The 16,038-nt window shown below is 44.3% G+C and overlaps 1 protein-coding gene across 1 annotated transcript in view; it reads left to right on the top strand.

Moving 5' to 3' along the window:
* Positions 1-16,038, top strand: part of Glp2r (glucagon like peptide 2 receptor) — a 55,028-nt gene that overhangs the window by 34,329 nt on the left and 4,661 nt on the right. Inside the window, exons 10-11 of the mRNA XM_057776791.1 lie at positions 1,164-1,252; positions 9,577-9,715. Coding sequence (XP_057632774.1) covers positions 1,164-1,252; positions 9,577-9,715 — 228 coding nt within the window. The remainder of the gene's footprint in view (positions 1-1,163; positions 1,253-9,576; positions 9,716-16,038) is intronic.

Below are 16,038 nucleotides of genomic sequence, written 5' to 3'. Positions count from 1 at the left end.
CAGAATATATCTTTGTGAATCTAGAACGCCTAACAACATAAGTATGACAGATATGGGTGACTATTAACCTGTAATTCTTAATAATCTATATAGCTTAAAGATTGAAGCTTCACATTATAAAGATAAACAATCTATAAACATATACACAATAAATATAAGGACAATGACTTTGAAACTCTGACAATACATAAAAGTATCTTAATCCGAGGTAGAAAAGTATAGTACAATATGACAAAAAATCCTTAATTTGCATCAATATATAAAATAACAGAAGTAGAAACATATATGCAATATAACAAATGTAATTTTAAATTTGTAACAATATACAGTTTATCTTAAACAGGAATAGGAAAATAATTTTACATTTGCATCAATATGCAAGAATTCATACCATTGCAAATTATCTAAAACTGATAGTTGTTATTTAATTTACAAGTAGACACAATAGTCTACCTTATGTCCTATCCTATCTATCGCTCTTTTTTCTATTTTAAATGAGATTCTCCAGTCTAATTTTTGTTTCATACCTAGCCCTATAACAACTTACAACCAATTCTTACATATGAAAAGCATCCATAATCCTGCAAAAAACCAAAAATACATCCATCCCACCTATTGGAAGAGGGGACGTCATACTCTTAGAATTGTTTCCTGCTGTCTAGATGTGACAATATCTCTATGGGTTATACTCTAGGGCTTGCTGCCCCAAAAGTCAGTAGCTAAATGAATCAAACTCCTACAACAGTGTTTCCCCAATGATTTATGGGGATAAAAAAATAACTGTGACAACTTCAGAGAGCTGTTTTGAAGAGTAAATGAACCAGTGCATGCAAAGTTCTTAGCTCAATGACTGGGTGGTAAGTAATCAATAAATTTTACTTAATAATAATGCTTGTTTGTCTTTCTCAGAGTGCTGAGTGGCACCTCCCTGAGGCAGCATAAACTAAATGATACTCCAAGTTCCCTCCCAGACTTTCAGTTCTAAGAATCTATGGGACAATGGGGCCTACTATAGACACTCTCTGTGTGACCAGCTAACTGCCAACTCACCCCTGGTTCACGTGGATGAAGACCTGATGATGGCCACGCCCAGGGTGACCTTGAGATCCATAACGTGTGGCATCTGATGCTTACTTACCTCTATCTGTCTTTTTGTTTTCAAGGTCAATTTCTTCATATTCCTCAAAATTCTCAAGCTTCTTATTTCTAAGCTCAAAGCCCATCAGATGTGCTTCAGAGACTATAAATACAGGTGAGTGGCCCAAGGCCAGTGCTTGGCAACCCACGGTGATCTTGACCCTCGGCTGTTGGTGTCACCCATGTGATGGGAAGGGAGCAACAATGTATTCAATACTATTTTCATCTCTGTTACCAAACACTGGACCAGAAGCAGTTCATTGGAGGAAAGGCTAGTTTGGGCTCACAGTTTAAGAAAGTACAGTCCATCATGGCTGGGAAGGTTTGTCAGTGGGAGCAGCTCACATCCATGGTGGTAACGGCTTGTAGCTCATCTTCTTCACTTCTCAGCAGATCAGAAAGCAGAGCATTAGGCCAGAAATGAGGCTGGGATATAACCTTCAATTGCTGATTTCTTCATCCCTATGTCTGCCAGGTAGGCCCCATGTCTGAAAGGTTCTACAAGCTTCTAAAAGAGAAAGCTGGAGCTTAATTATTTCAACAGCTGAACTCATGGAAGATATTTCACATCCAAAGCATAACACACAGTTAGTATTGATGTATTTGTCACCTAAGATGAGGGGCTAGACCAGAGCCCTTCAGAAAAGGTGTTGGGGTGCAGGTGGGGCTTTTGCCAATGATTAAGCCCTTCTAGCCTCATGACAATGATTTAAGTGGTGAGCAGTCACAGACACATTAATCCCTCTTTCAGGAGACAGTTAAAATGAATGATTGTCTCAGTTAATTTCGTGTTGCTGTGGTAAGTCACCATGACCAAGGCAACTTTTGGAAGAAAGGGTTTATTGGTAACTTGCAGTTTCAAAGGGACAAAGTTCATGATCATCATGGCAGGAAGCATAACAGGAAGCCAGCAAGCATGGCATGGTAGCAGTAACTGAATGCTTGCATCTTTTTCTACAAGCATGAGGCAGAAAGAAAGACACAGGGATGGCATGGGCTTTGGAAACCTAAAAGCCCACCCTTAATGACACACTTCCTCCAACAAGACCACACCTCCTCCAACAAGGCCACACCTCCTCCAACAAGGCCACACCTCCTAATCCTTTTCAAGCATTCCTCCAGGAGGAGATCAAGATTCAAACAGATGATCCTATGGGGCCATTTTCATTCAAACCATCACCGTGGTTTATGGAGTTAGGAATCCTTGTATGAAGGGCAGTTTTTGCTGCCTTCCTTGTGGGAGGATTTGAGGCAAAAAATGTTTAGAGTTCACAGAAATACATTCATTACGCAGTTCCTTTTTTGTGTGACTTACCTTGTTGGGATCTCACGTTTAGCTCTCTGTAGTGACAGCAGTCCCTACGTAGAAAGTCACATGATAGGCTTTTATTGAACACTGCACTCCTGTTAAAATGAATGAAAGGCAGGCAAGGCTCTCCCTCTGTTTCTAGTTATTCTTCCAAGGTAGCAGGCAAACTTTACCAGGGCTGGAAAGGAAAGTGTGTTTTAACCAAAAGGAAAGCTCCGAGTCAGGGATTTCAGTCCACACCTCAGGCCACAAGCTGAGGGTGTGAGTGGAGACAGCTCCAGCTGCTCACTATTCTAAGATTGACTTTGGTGATAAAAAGGTAGATCCCCTCCCGCCATGTACAGGCAAATATTCCTTGAGTGCTTCTGGTGTGCTTGGATGAAAGGGGAGTATGCCGTCAGCTTCACTGTTCCTTAGGAGCATGTGTGCTCCTTTAAGGATGACATGGAGCAGACAGGAAGGAAGGGCTGGCCACACATCCCAGCTCTCTCACTGACCCTAAGTAAGCTTAGCCCCTGTGGTCTGTTTTCTGCTGTCTAAAATGGGAGTGTCATGGCAGACCCATCTCCTATAAATTGTAACAGCTGAAGGGCATTGTTTATGGGCAGCCAGTTTAATCAGATATGAAGGTCAGCATTTGCTCTAGACCCAGACCCTGAGCCCATCGTCTCCAGACTCTTATTCTAACAGATCTAGAAGAGTGAGTCTACCCAGTCCAGGAAAGAGAATATATATACTGTAAGCGCTCCTTAGGGCTTTCATTCAAACATTTGGCAGAAACCCTTACCCCTGGGGAACTGACCTGGTCTGGGCCCCAGGGAGTCATGCTATCTCTCCTGGCGCCTCTGGTCCAGACTCCAAGTGGCCAGGCATCCTCTTTGGCCCATTTCCCAAGGTTCAGCCTCCTCACACCACTGTTCTCAGGGTGGAACTCCAAGAACAGCGGGGCAGAGCTGTCAGAGTCCACTCAAGGAGTGACCCCCCATGACATGCAAGTGCTCTGACCACCAGGGTACCTCCAGAAATGACAGAGGCAAAGACATGTAGGAGACAGAAGTAGAGAAAGGTGAGTTCTGTCCTAACTAGGGGTCCTGTAACTGTGATAACACACCATGACCAAAGCAACTTGGGGAGAAATGGTTTATCTCTTCTTGTTCATCATCTAGGAAAGTCAGGGCAGAGGGCAGAAACTCAAGGCAAGACTCAGGAGGCAGGAACTGATGCAGAGGCCATCGAAGAGAGCTTCTCACTGCCTGGTTCCTCATAGCGTGCTCAGTTTGCTCTATTATAGCACCCAGAACCACCAGCTTCCGAGTAGCTCCACCCACAATGAGCTGGGTCCTCCCACATCAATCATCAATCAAAAAAGATGCCTGCCCATGAGCCAGTCTGGTGGGGGTGTATTCTCAGTTGAGATTCCTTCTTTCCAAATGAACCTGACGTATGTCAAGTTGTCTTAAAACTAGCCAGCATACATTCCATGGTCCCATGAGACTGACACCTATGGCTTTGCACTTATGACAAAGTCCACCAAGTTTCCCTGGACATATCCCCATGCTCTAGACCCTCAGTGACTCCTAACAGCTGTCCAGTTTAGCTGCTATGAGCATCTGCTGAGAGCTGGCTCTAACACAGCCTTGTGGGACCCACCCCTGGGTGGTTCACTCAGAACATGTGGGAGAGAGTCTTACCATGTGGACTTCTTAGAGACTTCCCCCAGAGATTCTGATAGACAGTCAGGGCAGAGGACCACTGATCCGATGCTCTAGTGACTAGCACATGGGGCTGCCTTCCAGGATCATGGTGAATGTGTTTCTATGCAGCTTGCTGCGTGGCACTGATCTGGGGAAGGGTAACTTAAGACACTGAGGAAAACCACATGACTGGGCAATGATCAAAGATGAATGCTTTTGAGGGAGATAGAATAACTTTGGCTGACATGTGCAATCTGTCTGGAATCTGCCTTTTCCTCTTCCCACCCTTGTTCGAGAAAAATGCTTGAGAAGAACCTTGGTGTAGGTCTACCCAAATGCTTCCCTGGGGGAGAGGCTTCTCCTTGGGAAGTCAGCTACTAGACTGTTGTGCATTTTTGAAGTCTGTGGAAGGTGGAGATGAAGGGAGGGTGTTCCTCTATAAGTCCTCAAGTGCTTCATAAGGTTTTCTGATCTCGAAGAAGACCCACAAATCCAGAGGTTGCCAGAGTAGCGTTTGGTGAGCACACTGTCAGGGCACAGCAGAGGTGTCAACCGGTACCCAAGCCCAGCCCCTACTCTCAGCTACTCTTCGGGAGGAGGCTCATTTCTCCAGTTAGCTTCCACAGAGTCAATGGGATAAGATCTGAAAACATCCTCATTTGATGCCTTTCTCCGCCGTTTTGGTTGGCCACGTCTTTTCTGCTGACTCGCCGTTTTCCCATGGAGAGCATAACCCAGTTAGTTGGCGTGATCCTACTCATTTGCCAACTGTGGGACTTGTCTCTGAAGACACAGACATGCTCTCTCACTTCACTCTCTGAGCTGGAGAGCCCTGCAGGATTTGTGAGCTTCTTTGCCCGTTCTGCTCTTGGTAAGCCATGGTAGCTGTCACATCAGCGGGTATCGCTGTGCCTGTCCTCTTACACTGCCCTTTTCCATGACCCCCTTCATGTAATTTTTCTATGAAAGCCCCCAGAGAGAGGGCCATGGTGCCAGTGCATGTCCCTAAAGTCTAGTAGATTTGAGGCTGTCTTCAGCCTTCTGAGATTTTGAGAACCTCAGAGTGTAGTGTCTGAGCATCAGCCCCTTTCCAGGAGTCTGTATTAGGAAGGTTTAAATTAAACACATGTAGATCTCACACAAGAGGCGAATTTCTAGAAGCTAGAGATCCCTCTGTCTTCTTAGCCTCCAGCTTGTGGCACTGTTGGGGACAGGGTGATGTTTAGGAGGTGGAGCCTAGTACAAGGAAATTGCTCTCTGGAAGGGGTAATTGGAGGCTGGTCTCTTCTGTTTTCTCTTTGTCTGCTGGTCAAAGTGTGCAATTTTGTGGGTCATGTCCTTCCCCCCATGTTGTGATGTCTCCACACAGTCCCCCCCACACACAAAAAGTGGTCAAGTGAGCATGGTGTAAGCCTCTGAAAGTGTGACCCCGAAACAAGTCTCTCCTTCTCTCTCACAAATGGCCGTCAGAACGATGAAACGCAGACTAAACCAGCTATTTATAGGCAGGTTTTTTCTTCTTTCTTTCTCTCTCTCTCTCTTTCTTTCTTCCTTCCTTCCTTCCTTCCTTCCTTCCTTCCTTCTTTCTTTCTTTCTTTCTTTCTTTAAATGATGGCAGCTGAGCGTGGTGGCATAGGCCTGTCATCCTAGCTCCTGGGGAGGCTGAGGTAGAAGGACTCCAAGTTCAAGGCTAGCATGAGCTGTAGAGTGAGTTCCAGTCTAGCCTGGATGACTTCATGAGACCCTTTATCAAAATTTTAAGTAAAAAGGGGTCTGGGGATTGTTTAATCAGAAAAGTGCTTACTGCACAAGCGTGAGAACCCAGGTGTGAATTCCCAGCCCCTGTGTGCAAATCCGGGGAGGTAGAGATAATAAAATCTTTTTTGGTTTTTCGAGATAAGGTTTCTCTGTAGCTTTGGAGCCTGTAGACCAGGCTGGCCTTGAACTCACAGAGATCTGTCTGTCCCTGCCTCCCGAGTGCTGGGATTAAAGGCGTGTGCCACCACTGCCCGGCGAGACAATAAAATCTTCAGAGGTCACTGGCCAGCCTATCCAGCTGAATTGGTGAGTTCCAGACTCAGTGAGAGAAAATATCTCAACAAAGGAGGTAAAAAGCAATTGAGGAAAAACCAGACATAGACAGACAGACAGACACACACACATACATACACAAACACACAGCATTATCTACCTAATCCTTATGAGGACCCTACCCAGTCAATACTGTTATTATACTATTATATTATATATTATACTATATATTATATAGTATACTATACTATTATATTGTTATACTATTTGTGTAATCATCTTTCTATAAATGAGGAGACTACTGGGCAAAGATGTTGAGGAATTTGCCCAAGGCCTCACTGAGTGGTTGGTGACATGGCTATTTGAACCCTGCCCCGTGTGCTGTCCCTGTGTCCTATTGCCCTTGGTCTGAGCTCCCCACTCCCTCTGTACCCACTCATATACCCAGAGAAGATGAGCTAATACATATTTGTTGAACACTTACATGACTGCAACAAACTGTACCATTTAAATAAACAGTGGCTATGGATGAAAAAGAAGCATACACACAGTCCGTAAGAGTAAACGTCTGTGACTATTTATGGCTATCGTCTGGGCTGGGACACAAATTGTCCTTTTGTCTAAGGAGATGTTAGAAAGGCATGAGCAGTAAGGAGTAACACCCTGTGTCTACCCAGAGGACTGGCAGTGACAAAGGTGGCCCAATATGCCATTGGATAAGTGATGTTTGCCTGGATCCTGGCTGTGGACAGGATGGAAATGGAAAACAGGTAAAATCTAACAACGTTTAGAATTTATCCCTGGTCTGGTTCCAAGGCTGGCTTCCTGGTGTTGACGGATAGACTATGGCCGCACCATCTGTGAACACTAGGGAAATGGAGGGAAGGGGATATATTCTCTTTGATGCCATTCTGTAGAAGTAAAGTCATCCCAAAGTTAAAGTGTATTTTAAAAATCCATAATTGGGCCAGAGAGATGGCTCAGTGTTTAAGAACACATATTACACTCCCAGAGGACCTGAGTTTGGTTACTAGAACCAGTGTTGTATGGCTCGCATCTACTTGTAAGTGGATGATCAGATGTTTCTGGCATCCATAGGCACCTAAGGCAGCAATTGCTGATGAGACATGGGTCTGCACGTAAGTATGTTAATGTGTGTTATTAATCCAGATAACACAGAGTAAAGAGTCACAAATTCAGACTCTTGCCAGTGCAGAGCAAGTGACGTGAAGAGTGCAGGCTGTGAGGAGGCGGGGGACTGCAGGTTCCCTCTAAACTTTAGAGCCAAAAGGGAGAATCACCAGCTATGGTCAATTGCTACACAGGAGTTCTGGGCCTGTGTCATCGATTGCTCCAGTTTTTAAAAGATTAAAACTTGAGCATCCTCACTCACATCTCTTTACTAAAGATGGCTCCCATAGTAAAAATAACTCTATGACCTAAGCCAAGGAGTATTCAGGTCAGCTCTCAATCTTTGCTCTTTGTTTGGCAATCTTTGAGCCAAAGGGGTCTAAAAACTTTCCAGGACGTTCAAATCAACAAAATAACCCTGAGGCCCAGGGCATTTGCTCGGTGACAGAGTCATGTGCTCAGCACACGTGAAGCCCTGGTCTCAATCCTCAGCAACCAAAAAAAGGAAAAGAAAAAAATTCTCCCTGGAAATATTCTTTCCTAAGTGACTCCCATGTGTGTGGGTGTGGGGGCAGAAGTACATCTGAGCTCCCTTTGGGAAAAGCAGAAACCCAGGGTCTGTCATTCACCTCCCCAGTCGCTGGTCCCCCTGACTGTCAAGGCTTTGGGGACATCTGGCCCACAGGAGCAGAGGGAGTTCCTCCTGTGTGACGGCTCCAAAAAAGGGGCTTTGCTGCATGGATACCCGTGCATTTGAATGCATTTCAGAGACGCAGAATAGAGTTCAATCTTTTGGAAAAATGGCATATGGACTGCTGATCGTATTGACTTTCTACATCTTTACCCCTGTGTGTGTGTGTTGGGGGTGGGTTTCCTCCTATCTTACTCTGGCTCTTTAAGCACTTGGGTGAAAACCACATTACAATTAAGCTCTGTTTTTTCCAGTGTGGATTAGACACCAGTTTCATTTTCCTCCTTTGCTAATGAGTCACTTTTGCTAATTCGGTTAGCTTCAAATCACGAAAGAGAACAGTGATGAAGCGAGGTTGTTCCGAGGCTCCTCTACTTCTCAGAGCCCCCTGTGGAGTTCTATAAGACATCACACTCTCAGGGAACAGTCTCCAGAAGTTTGGCCTCAGGGTGTCCACACTGGGACTCAGAAAGATGTTCTTTGATGGACATGGAGATCTATTCCATAACCCACCCGAGGCACTGATATCCTTTAAGTGTTTGTACATCTTCCGTACACTTTTTGTAAAATTTATTTTTGTTTAGGTATGATGTATATACATCTACATCTATGTGGGTGCATGTCAGGTGTGTGCAGGTGCCCATGGAAGCTACCTGATGTGGATGCAGGGAATAGAGCTGGGGTCCCAGGAAGAAGAGGAAGCATTCTCAACTGCTCATCTATCTTTTTATTCCTCCCAGATGCTTTAAACCATCTCTGGATTATGTCGCGTACACAAAGCAGTGTGAATGCTGCATAAATAGTTACAATGTCTAGAGATAAATGATAAGGAAACAGATCTGTGCATACTCAATAGAGACACAGTTGTAGAAATGGTGCCAATCAATCTACAGTTGGTTGGATTCTCCAGAGCAGAACCTACACATGCAGAGGACCCACTGTATATATCTTAAAGGTTTTGGAAGGAATTTTAAAAGCCAGCAGTGCTTGGGATTCACCAGTTTGGAGCACTTGGGCTCCAGCTGTGCACTTTGCTCTTGGGTGGTACAAAGGAATGTTTGTCTTTTTTGTGTGTAGACTGTAAACAGCCGCCGACCTCCACACCGCGTACTTTATGAGGAAGATCAGCTTTCCACTTCCTGCAGCGCTCAGTGTCACAGAATTGAGGGGCAGCTAAGGGCAATGATAAAGCCCAGTTTGGAGTATGAAGCCTGGTGTGCAGGGACAGGATAGCCCCTTTGGTGTCTATGTGGCCTTGGACAGCTTATTTTCCATCTGAGGTTGACATTGGAAGTCACCTACTAGAAAAACGTGTGTGGTATCTAAGGGTGGCAGCTTCTAGAATGAAAGACACATCAGTATCTGTAGCCATGATATCCTGTGGGAGACGATTCCTTTATTTACTCTGTAAATGCTCCCTGGATATCTGCTATGTGCAGGGATACAAGAGTGAGGAAGGTCACAAAGGTCAAACCAGCTGTTAAAGAGTGGGAGATTTACGCTACAGATGTGCACAGCAGGGTGGTAAATGTTGCCTAGTCCCCGCGAGACCCTTACAACATCTACTTTGGTGTCATTTGCAGATTGGCAAAGTCCACGCTGCTCCTCATTCCTTTATTGGGGGTTCATGAGGTCCTCTTCTCTTTCATCACTGATGACCAACTTGAAGGATTTTCAAAACTGATTCGACTCTTCATCCAGCTGACACTGAGCTCTTTCCATGTAAGTAACCTGATCGATGCCTTGGCTCGGAGAAGAAAAGTCCTCAGGGTCCAAACAGCATTGAGGACAGCTGTGGACCAGCGCAGTTCCCTAGCATCAGCAGGCTTAACTGGTGAGGAGCTGTGATGTTAGAAGGGTGGACCGATGGGGAAGTGCTGCCTGGGTCCTGCCAGCATGATTCAGTGACTCCAAAGGGATAATCAGCCTTGTTCCTAGACTATGACTCATGATTGTATTAACTGTGTCAACATGAAGGCGCTTATTAAGGGTCTATTTATTGCTGTGTTATCTGAGGAACATTGTAGAAATCGAACATTTCCCAGGCATCCTGTGATATGTATGCACACAGCACACCACACCATTGGGGCAGGGAGTAAAGAGTCCAGATCAGGAGTCTCTTACTCCGGACAGATGTGTGTGCACCAAAACTAGAAACAGTTCAGCTCTGGTTACCTGGATGTAATGGTTAACCACTAACTACCTATGAACTGACAGCTTAGCATGACTCTCAATTTTATTCTTTCTCATGACTTTGGAAGTCAGGCATCCAGATAGGACATGGGATGGGATGGCTAAGCTCTGGCCTGGTGAAGCCTGCTGGGCCCCCCTGGCTTCTTTACCCATCTACAAACAGCCTGAGCTAGAGCTAGCTTCATTTAGGTTGAATTCCTGGGACCTCATTTTTTACTATCAACTTATGCTCCTTCCTTCCATTTAGTCTGAGGGTCTTGTGATTTCCTCGTGCTGGCTCCTTGTGGTTTCTCCACAGGTGACTGGTTTTTTATGTGGCAGCTCAAGTCTCCTAAGAGCATTGGGAATGAGGACCACTGGGCATTTTAAGTGCATAAGCTTGGAGCTGACATCTTAATGATTCCACTGCATTCTGTGGTTTAAAGCAAGCCACTGGCCTGGCCTATAATGAAGGAGGGTGAGATTGAAGAGGGGCATGGGTGTGGAGACGCACGGCTCAGGAGCAAAGGTCACTAAGACAACAGACCTCGGGTAACAGTATAGGCATAGCCAAATGAAAAAAGAGGTTGTGAATTTGAAAGAGAATGAGGAGGGGTATAGAGGAGGGTTTGGAGAGAGGAAAAGGAAGGGAGAAATGATGGAATTCTATCATTATCCCCACACACAAAGAGAGAACAGCAAAAACCTGTAGTGTAAAGTAAGCTGCCACCCTGGCCTAGAGTAAAGGGGAGGCACGGAACTGGACTTCCTTCCCACCCTTCCCCTGCTCCCCATGCTTTCAATTTACTCAGGAGATCTTGTCTTTTTCTCCTTCCTAGGTGGATCCATGTATGTCTTCTTTGTTGTCTAGGTTCTCTGGGGTTGTGGACTTTAGGCTGGTTATTTTTTGTTTTATGTCTTTTGTTTTGTGACTGAGTACATATTATATTTGTCTTTCTGGGTCTGGGTTACCTCACTTGGTTTGTTTTTTTCTAGTTCTGTCCATTTGCCTGCAAATTTCAAGATATCATTATGTTTTACCGCTGAGTAGCACTCCATTGTGTAAATGGACCACATTTTCTTTATCCATTCTTCGGTTGAGGGGCATCTAGGTTATTTCCAGGTTCTGACTATTAAGAATAAAGCTGCTATGAACACAGTTGAGCAAATGCCCTTGTGGTATGATTGAGCATCCTTTGGGTATATACCCAAAAGTGGTATTGCTGGGTCTTGAGGTAGATTGATTACTGATTTTCTGAGAAATCACCATATTGAAATCCAAAGCGGCTGTACAAGTTTGCATTCCAACCAACAATCGGGGAGTCTATTTAATTTGCTTATCTGGTTTTGATTTAGTTTTGATATATGACACTTATCCAGAAAACTGTCCATTTCCTTTAAGTTTTCCAATTTTGTGGAGTACAGGTTTTTGAAGTGTGATCTGATATTCTGGATTTCCTCCATATCTGTTGTTGTGTCCCCCTTTCATTTCTGACTTTGTTAATTTGAACATTCTCTCTCTGCCTTTTGGTTAGTTTAGATAATGGTTTGTCTATTTTGTTGATTTTCTTGAAGAACCAACTCTTTGTCTCATTGATTCTTTGTATTGTTTTCTTTGTTTCTATTTTGTTCATTTCAGCTCTCAGTCTGAGAATTTCCCACCATTCACTCCTCCTGGGTGAGTTTTCGTCTTTTTGTCCTAGGGTTTTCAGGTATTCCATCAATTTTCTAGCGTGGCATTTTCCCAGATTCTTTATGTAGGCATTTATTGCTGTGAGCTTTCTTCTTAGGACTGCTTTCATGTCCCATACATTTGGGTATGTCGTGCAGTCATTATCATTGAATTTTAGGAAGTCTTTAATTTCTTTACTTCTTCCTTGACCCAGTGTAATTCAGTTGAGCATTGCTCAGTTTCCATGAGATTGTGGGCTTTCTGCAATAGTATTGTTGTTGAATTTTAACTTTAAGCCATCATGGTCTGATAAGACACAGGGGATTATTTCATTTTTTTTTTGTATTTGTTGATATTTCTTTGTTACCAAGTATGCTGTTGATTTTGGAGAAGGATCCATGAGGTGCTGAGAAGCTGTATTTTATTAGGTGAAATGTTCTATAGATGTCCATTAAGCCCATTTGAGTAATGACATCTCTTAGTTCACTTAATTCTCTGTTAAGTTTCTGTCTGGCAGACCTGCCCAGTGGGGACAATGGAGTGTTGATGTCTCTCATTATTAGTTTGTGTGGCATGATGTGTGATTTAAATTTTAGTAATGTTTCTTTTACAAATGAGAGTGTCCTTGTATTGGGGGCATAGATGTTCAGAACTGAGACTTCATCTCAATGGATTTTTCCTGTGATGAAAATGAAATGACCTTCTTCATTTCTTTTGTTTAACTTTAATTTTAAGTCTATTTTGTTAGATATTAGGATAGCTACACTAGCTTGTTTCTTAGGTCCATTTGATTGGAAAATCTTTTTCCAACCCTTTACTCTGAGGTAATGTCTGTCTTGTAGTTGAGGTGTGTTTCTTGCATGCAGTAGAAGTATGGATTCTGTTTTCATATTCATTCTGTTAGCCTGTGTCTTTCTACAGGTGAATTGAGTCCATTTATATTAAGGGATACTAATGTTCAGTGATTGCTAGTTCCTGTTATTTTTGGTTTTGGTGTTGTTGTGTGTGTGTTTTTCTTCTTTGAGACTTGCTGGTGTGGGCTTATCTATTGCCTTTGTTTTTGTGAGTATAGCTAACTTCCTTGGATTGGAGTTTTCCTTCTAGTACTTTCTGTGGGGCTGGATTTGTAGATAGGTATTGATTAAATCTGGTTTTGTCATGGAATGGCTTGTTTTCTCTGGTGGTCAGATGATTGCTGGAGGCCACTGCTGTCACTCCAGCTTCTCCTCCTGGCAGCCTGACCCACCATTCACACTGCTGCTCACGCTTCTCCTCCCTGAGGGATAATTAGTTTCAGAGGTTCAGTCCATTAACTTTATGGTGGGGAGCCTGAGAACATGAAGGAGGGCACTGGTGCAGTTGCTGAGAGCTGTATTCTGGTCTTGAACTGTTCTGAATAGAGAATGCAGAGGAAATTACGACAGAGGTACTTGGATTGTTGGATTATCTGGGCCATCTGCTCCTATCAGAGATTTTTTTTTAACAGGGTCTTCCTCGATCAAACCTGATCTTTCTTAGCCCAGAATGAATCCACAGCTTCTCATTTCCTTTTCTCAGTAAGTCATTCTCATCTTGCTTCCTCTGCATCTGGCTGGAGACTCTCTACTTGGGCTTAATAATAAAAACCCAGTCAGATATCGAGGGTGAAAGCTGAAAGATCAGAGAAGCAGAGCAACCAACCATTAGAGAGTTTTTACCTCTACAGACTGTCAGACCAATTAGGACTGACTTCCTGTCTCCTCCTGCCTTATATTCCTCTCCACTTAGATGTATCACTTTCTATCTCTACCTCCCAAGTTCTGGAATCAAAGGTGTGAGCTCTGTCTCTCTTTTAGCCTGGCTAAATCTCACATAGCCTAGTGTGGCCTTGAACTCCTGATCTTCCTACCTCCTCCTTCCAAGTGCCAGAATTAAAGGTGCATGCCACCCGTGCCTGGCCTCTATGGTTAACTAATTGCTAACTCCGCACTGTGATCTCCAGGTAAGCTTTATTTGTTAGAGTACAAACAAGATATCAGACCCATTGGCAACAAACTTTTTCCCCATCATTGAGGCATGATTAATTATTTCAATCTTTTGGGGGATTTCAAAAGCTAAGAGTTTGTAATTCGACTTCCCTGTGTTGCTTGGCTGTAAGCCTCTGTAAAAGGTAATTCAAAAGAGAAGAACAAAGCCAAAACAAATCCTTCAGCTGTTTGGTTGGTAGTATTTAGTGGCCTTTTGGCATATTGGTTAACGTAAACCCCAAATCTCCTGATATCGCACCTCTAAGGCAAGTTAAGGTTCAGGCAGTTATGCGGAGATCAGGGAACCAAATTTTGAAGGAGGAAACGTCACTTACCAGACTCCTTAGACCCGGAGGCTGCTCTGGCCCTTTGTGTAATGAGCCGCTTCTGAATTAAAGCAGGAGTCACTATTATTGTTGATGATTCTGTGGGCTGGGCTGTCCAGCCTCCATAGATGTGATCTTTTGGATGCACATAATTTTGGCTGGACCTGCAAGCTTCTGAAGGATTGATCAGGCTGGAACATCCTAATCAACATGTAGCTCGTTCACATGGCTACACATTGATGTGACCTGTGGGCCTGGAGCTCAGCTAGGACCACTGATCAGTGAGCTTCATTTTTCTCCGTGTGTCTTGGGCATCTCATGACACAACAGCTGGATTCTTGGAGTACCCCCAGAGCAAATGTTCTAAAGGGAGCAGGAGGGGATCTCCACACTTTGAAGGCAAAGGTTTGGAAGTAAGCAGATTGATGCTTTTACCGCAGTATGCTGATAAACAGTCATAGGGTTTTCTCAGACTCTAGAGGAGGTGAAACGGGATTCAGGTTTTGATGTGAGGAACAGCCTGAGTCTGTATAATGAGGAGAAATGCTGGGGCCTTCTTTGGAAAGGAGCTGCCATTGGCTCCTAATCCAGCCACCAGCGAAAGCTCTGCTCACCTGCTCGTGCTACTGAGAAACGTGAGGATTCACAGTGACTTGTGTTCTAAAGCAGGATGGAGACAGAAAGCGTTTGGCTGTAGACAGAGGCTCCCCTCCGCTCAGCGCACCTGATACTGCTCCCCTCCATCTCACCACGCAGAGATGAGGATGGGATGGGCAGACAAGGAAAGGCACGTCTGACGTGGCCCATGTTAGTGACTTTACAGAAGGAATCAGTCAGAGCAGGCGTTTGTCCCAGCAGCTTTCTCTCCTAGCTGCCTTGGAGGCCCCGCCACTCCTCAAGCCTTTACTGCACAGAGTGCTTCACCAGCCTCCTGCTGTCAAGAAATTGCCACATGCTGAGGACATGTGACGTGAGAACCATGTGTTCTGTGGGACCTGCTCGCTCACACCTGGAGCAGGAGCCAGACTGCAGGGCGTTCCTACGCCAGAGAAGGGAATCCTATTTTAGCCTTTGTGCTGAGTTGGGCACACCAAAAGCCGGCTCTTCTTATTCCACATTCTCAGCAATTATTACTTTTCCCTTGACCCCACAGCAAGCTCTGTTTCGATTGCATGTGTGGAAAGGTGGACTGTGCTACCAAGCCCCCACTCAGAAGCATGGCTACGGACTCCACAGGTGCCCAAAAAAAGGGAAATGCCACACGTGCAGGCCGAATCTGAGCTGGGAGCCTCCTGGCCTTACTCAGTAAGGGACATATTGATAGAGGTGAATAGAAAGAAGATCAGAGACAACATCCTCCCAGGGTCATATTTCATCTGTGTCAAAAGATATAGGAAGTCTGGACATAGTGGCACATACCCTGTAGTATCAGGATTGGGGATGCTTAGGTAGGAGTTTCGGACCAGCCTGAGCTACAGTATGAGACCATGTCTTAAATGAATAAATAGATCCCATACAGAAAGAGTCACTCATCCTTGTGACCCTTCAGTTGGAGATGTGCCCTTTCCTTGTGGGGTCTGGCATTTTGAGATTTTTCCTTTAAACCCTCAATGCTCAGGCCCCATACATACCTGTTCCCATATGTCAGACACACAGCACAGACTCCACAGATCTCCACAGCAGTTAGGGAAAGTCAAGACATGTATTATAAATAGCTATGAAAAGAATAGAAAGTAAGATGTCAACACAGTTTAGAAGTAGCTTGACACTGTACAAGATAAAAACCCTTCACCCCAAGTGAGAGAAGCCCAACTCATTAGTTATTAATAAATTAATAAATTATGTAATGCATTTCTATTATGTGCAGGT

This window comes from Chionomys nivalis, chromosome 7 (assembly GCF_950005125.1).
Source record: "Chionomys nivalis chromosome 7, mChiNiv1.1, whole genome shotgun sequence".
NCBI lineage: Eukaryota > Metazoa > Chordata > Mammalia > Rodentia > Cricetidae > Chionomys > Chionomys nivalis.
This window is presented reverse-complemented; position numbering and strand designations above follow the sequence as displayed.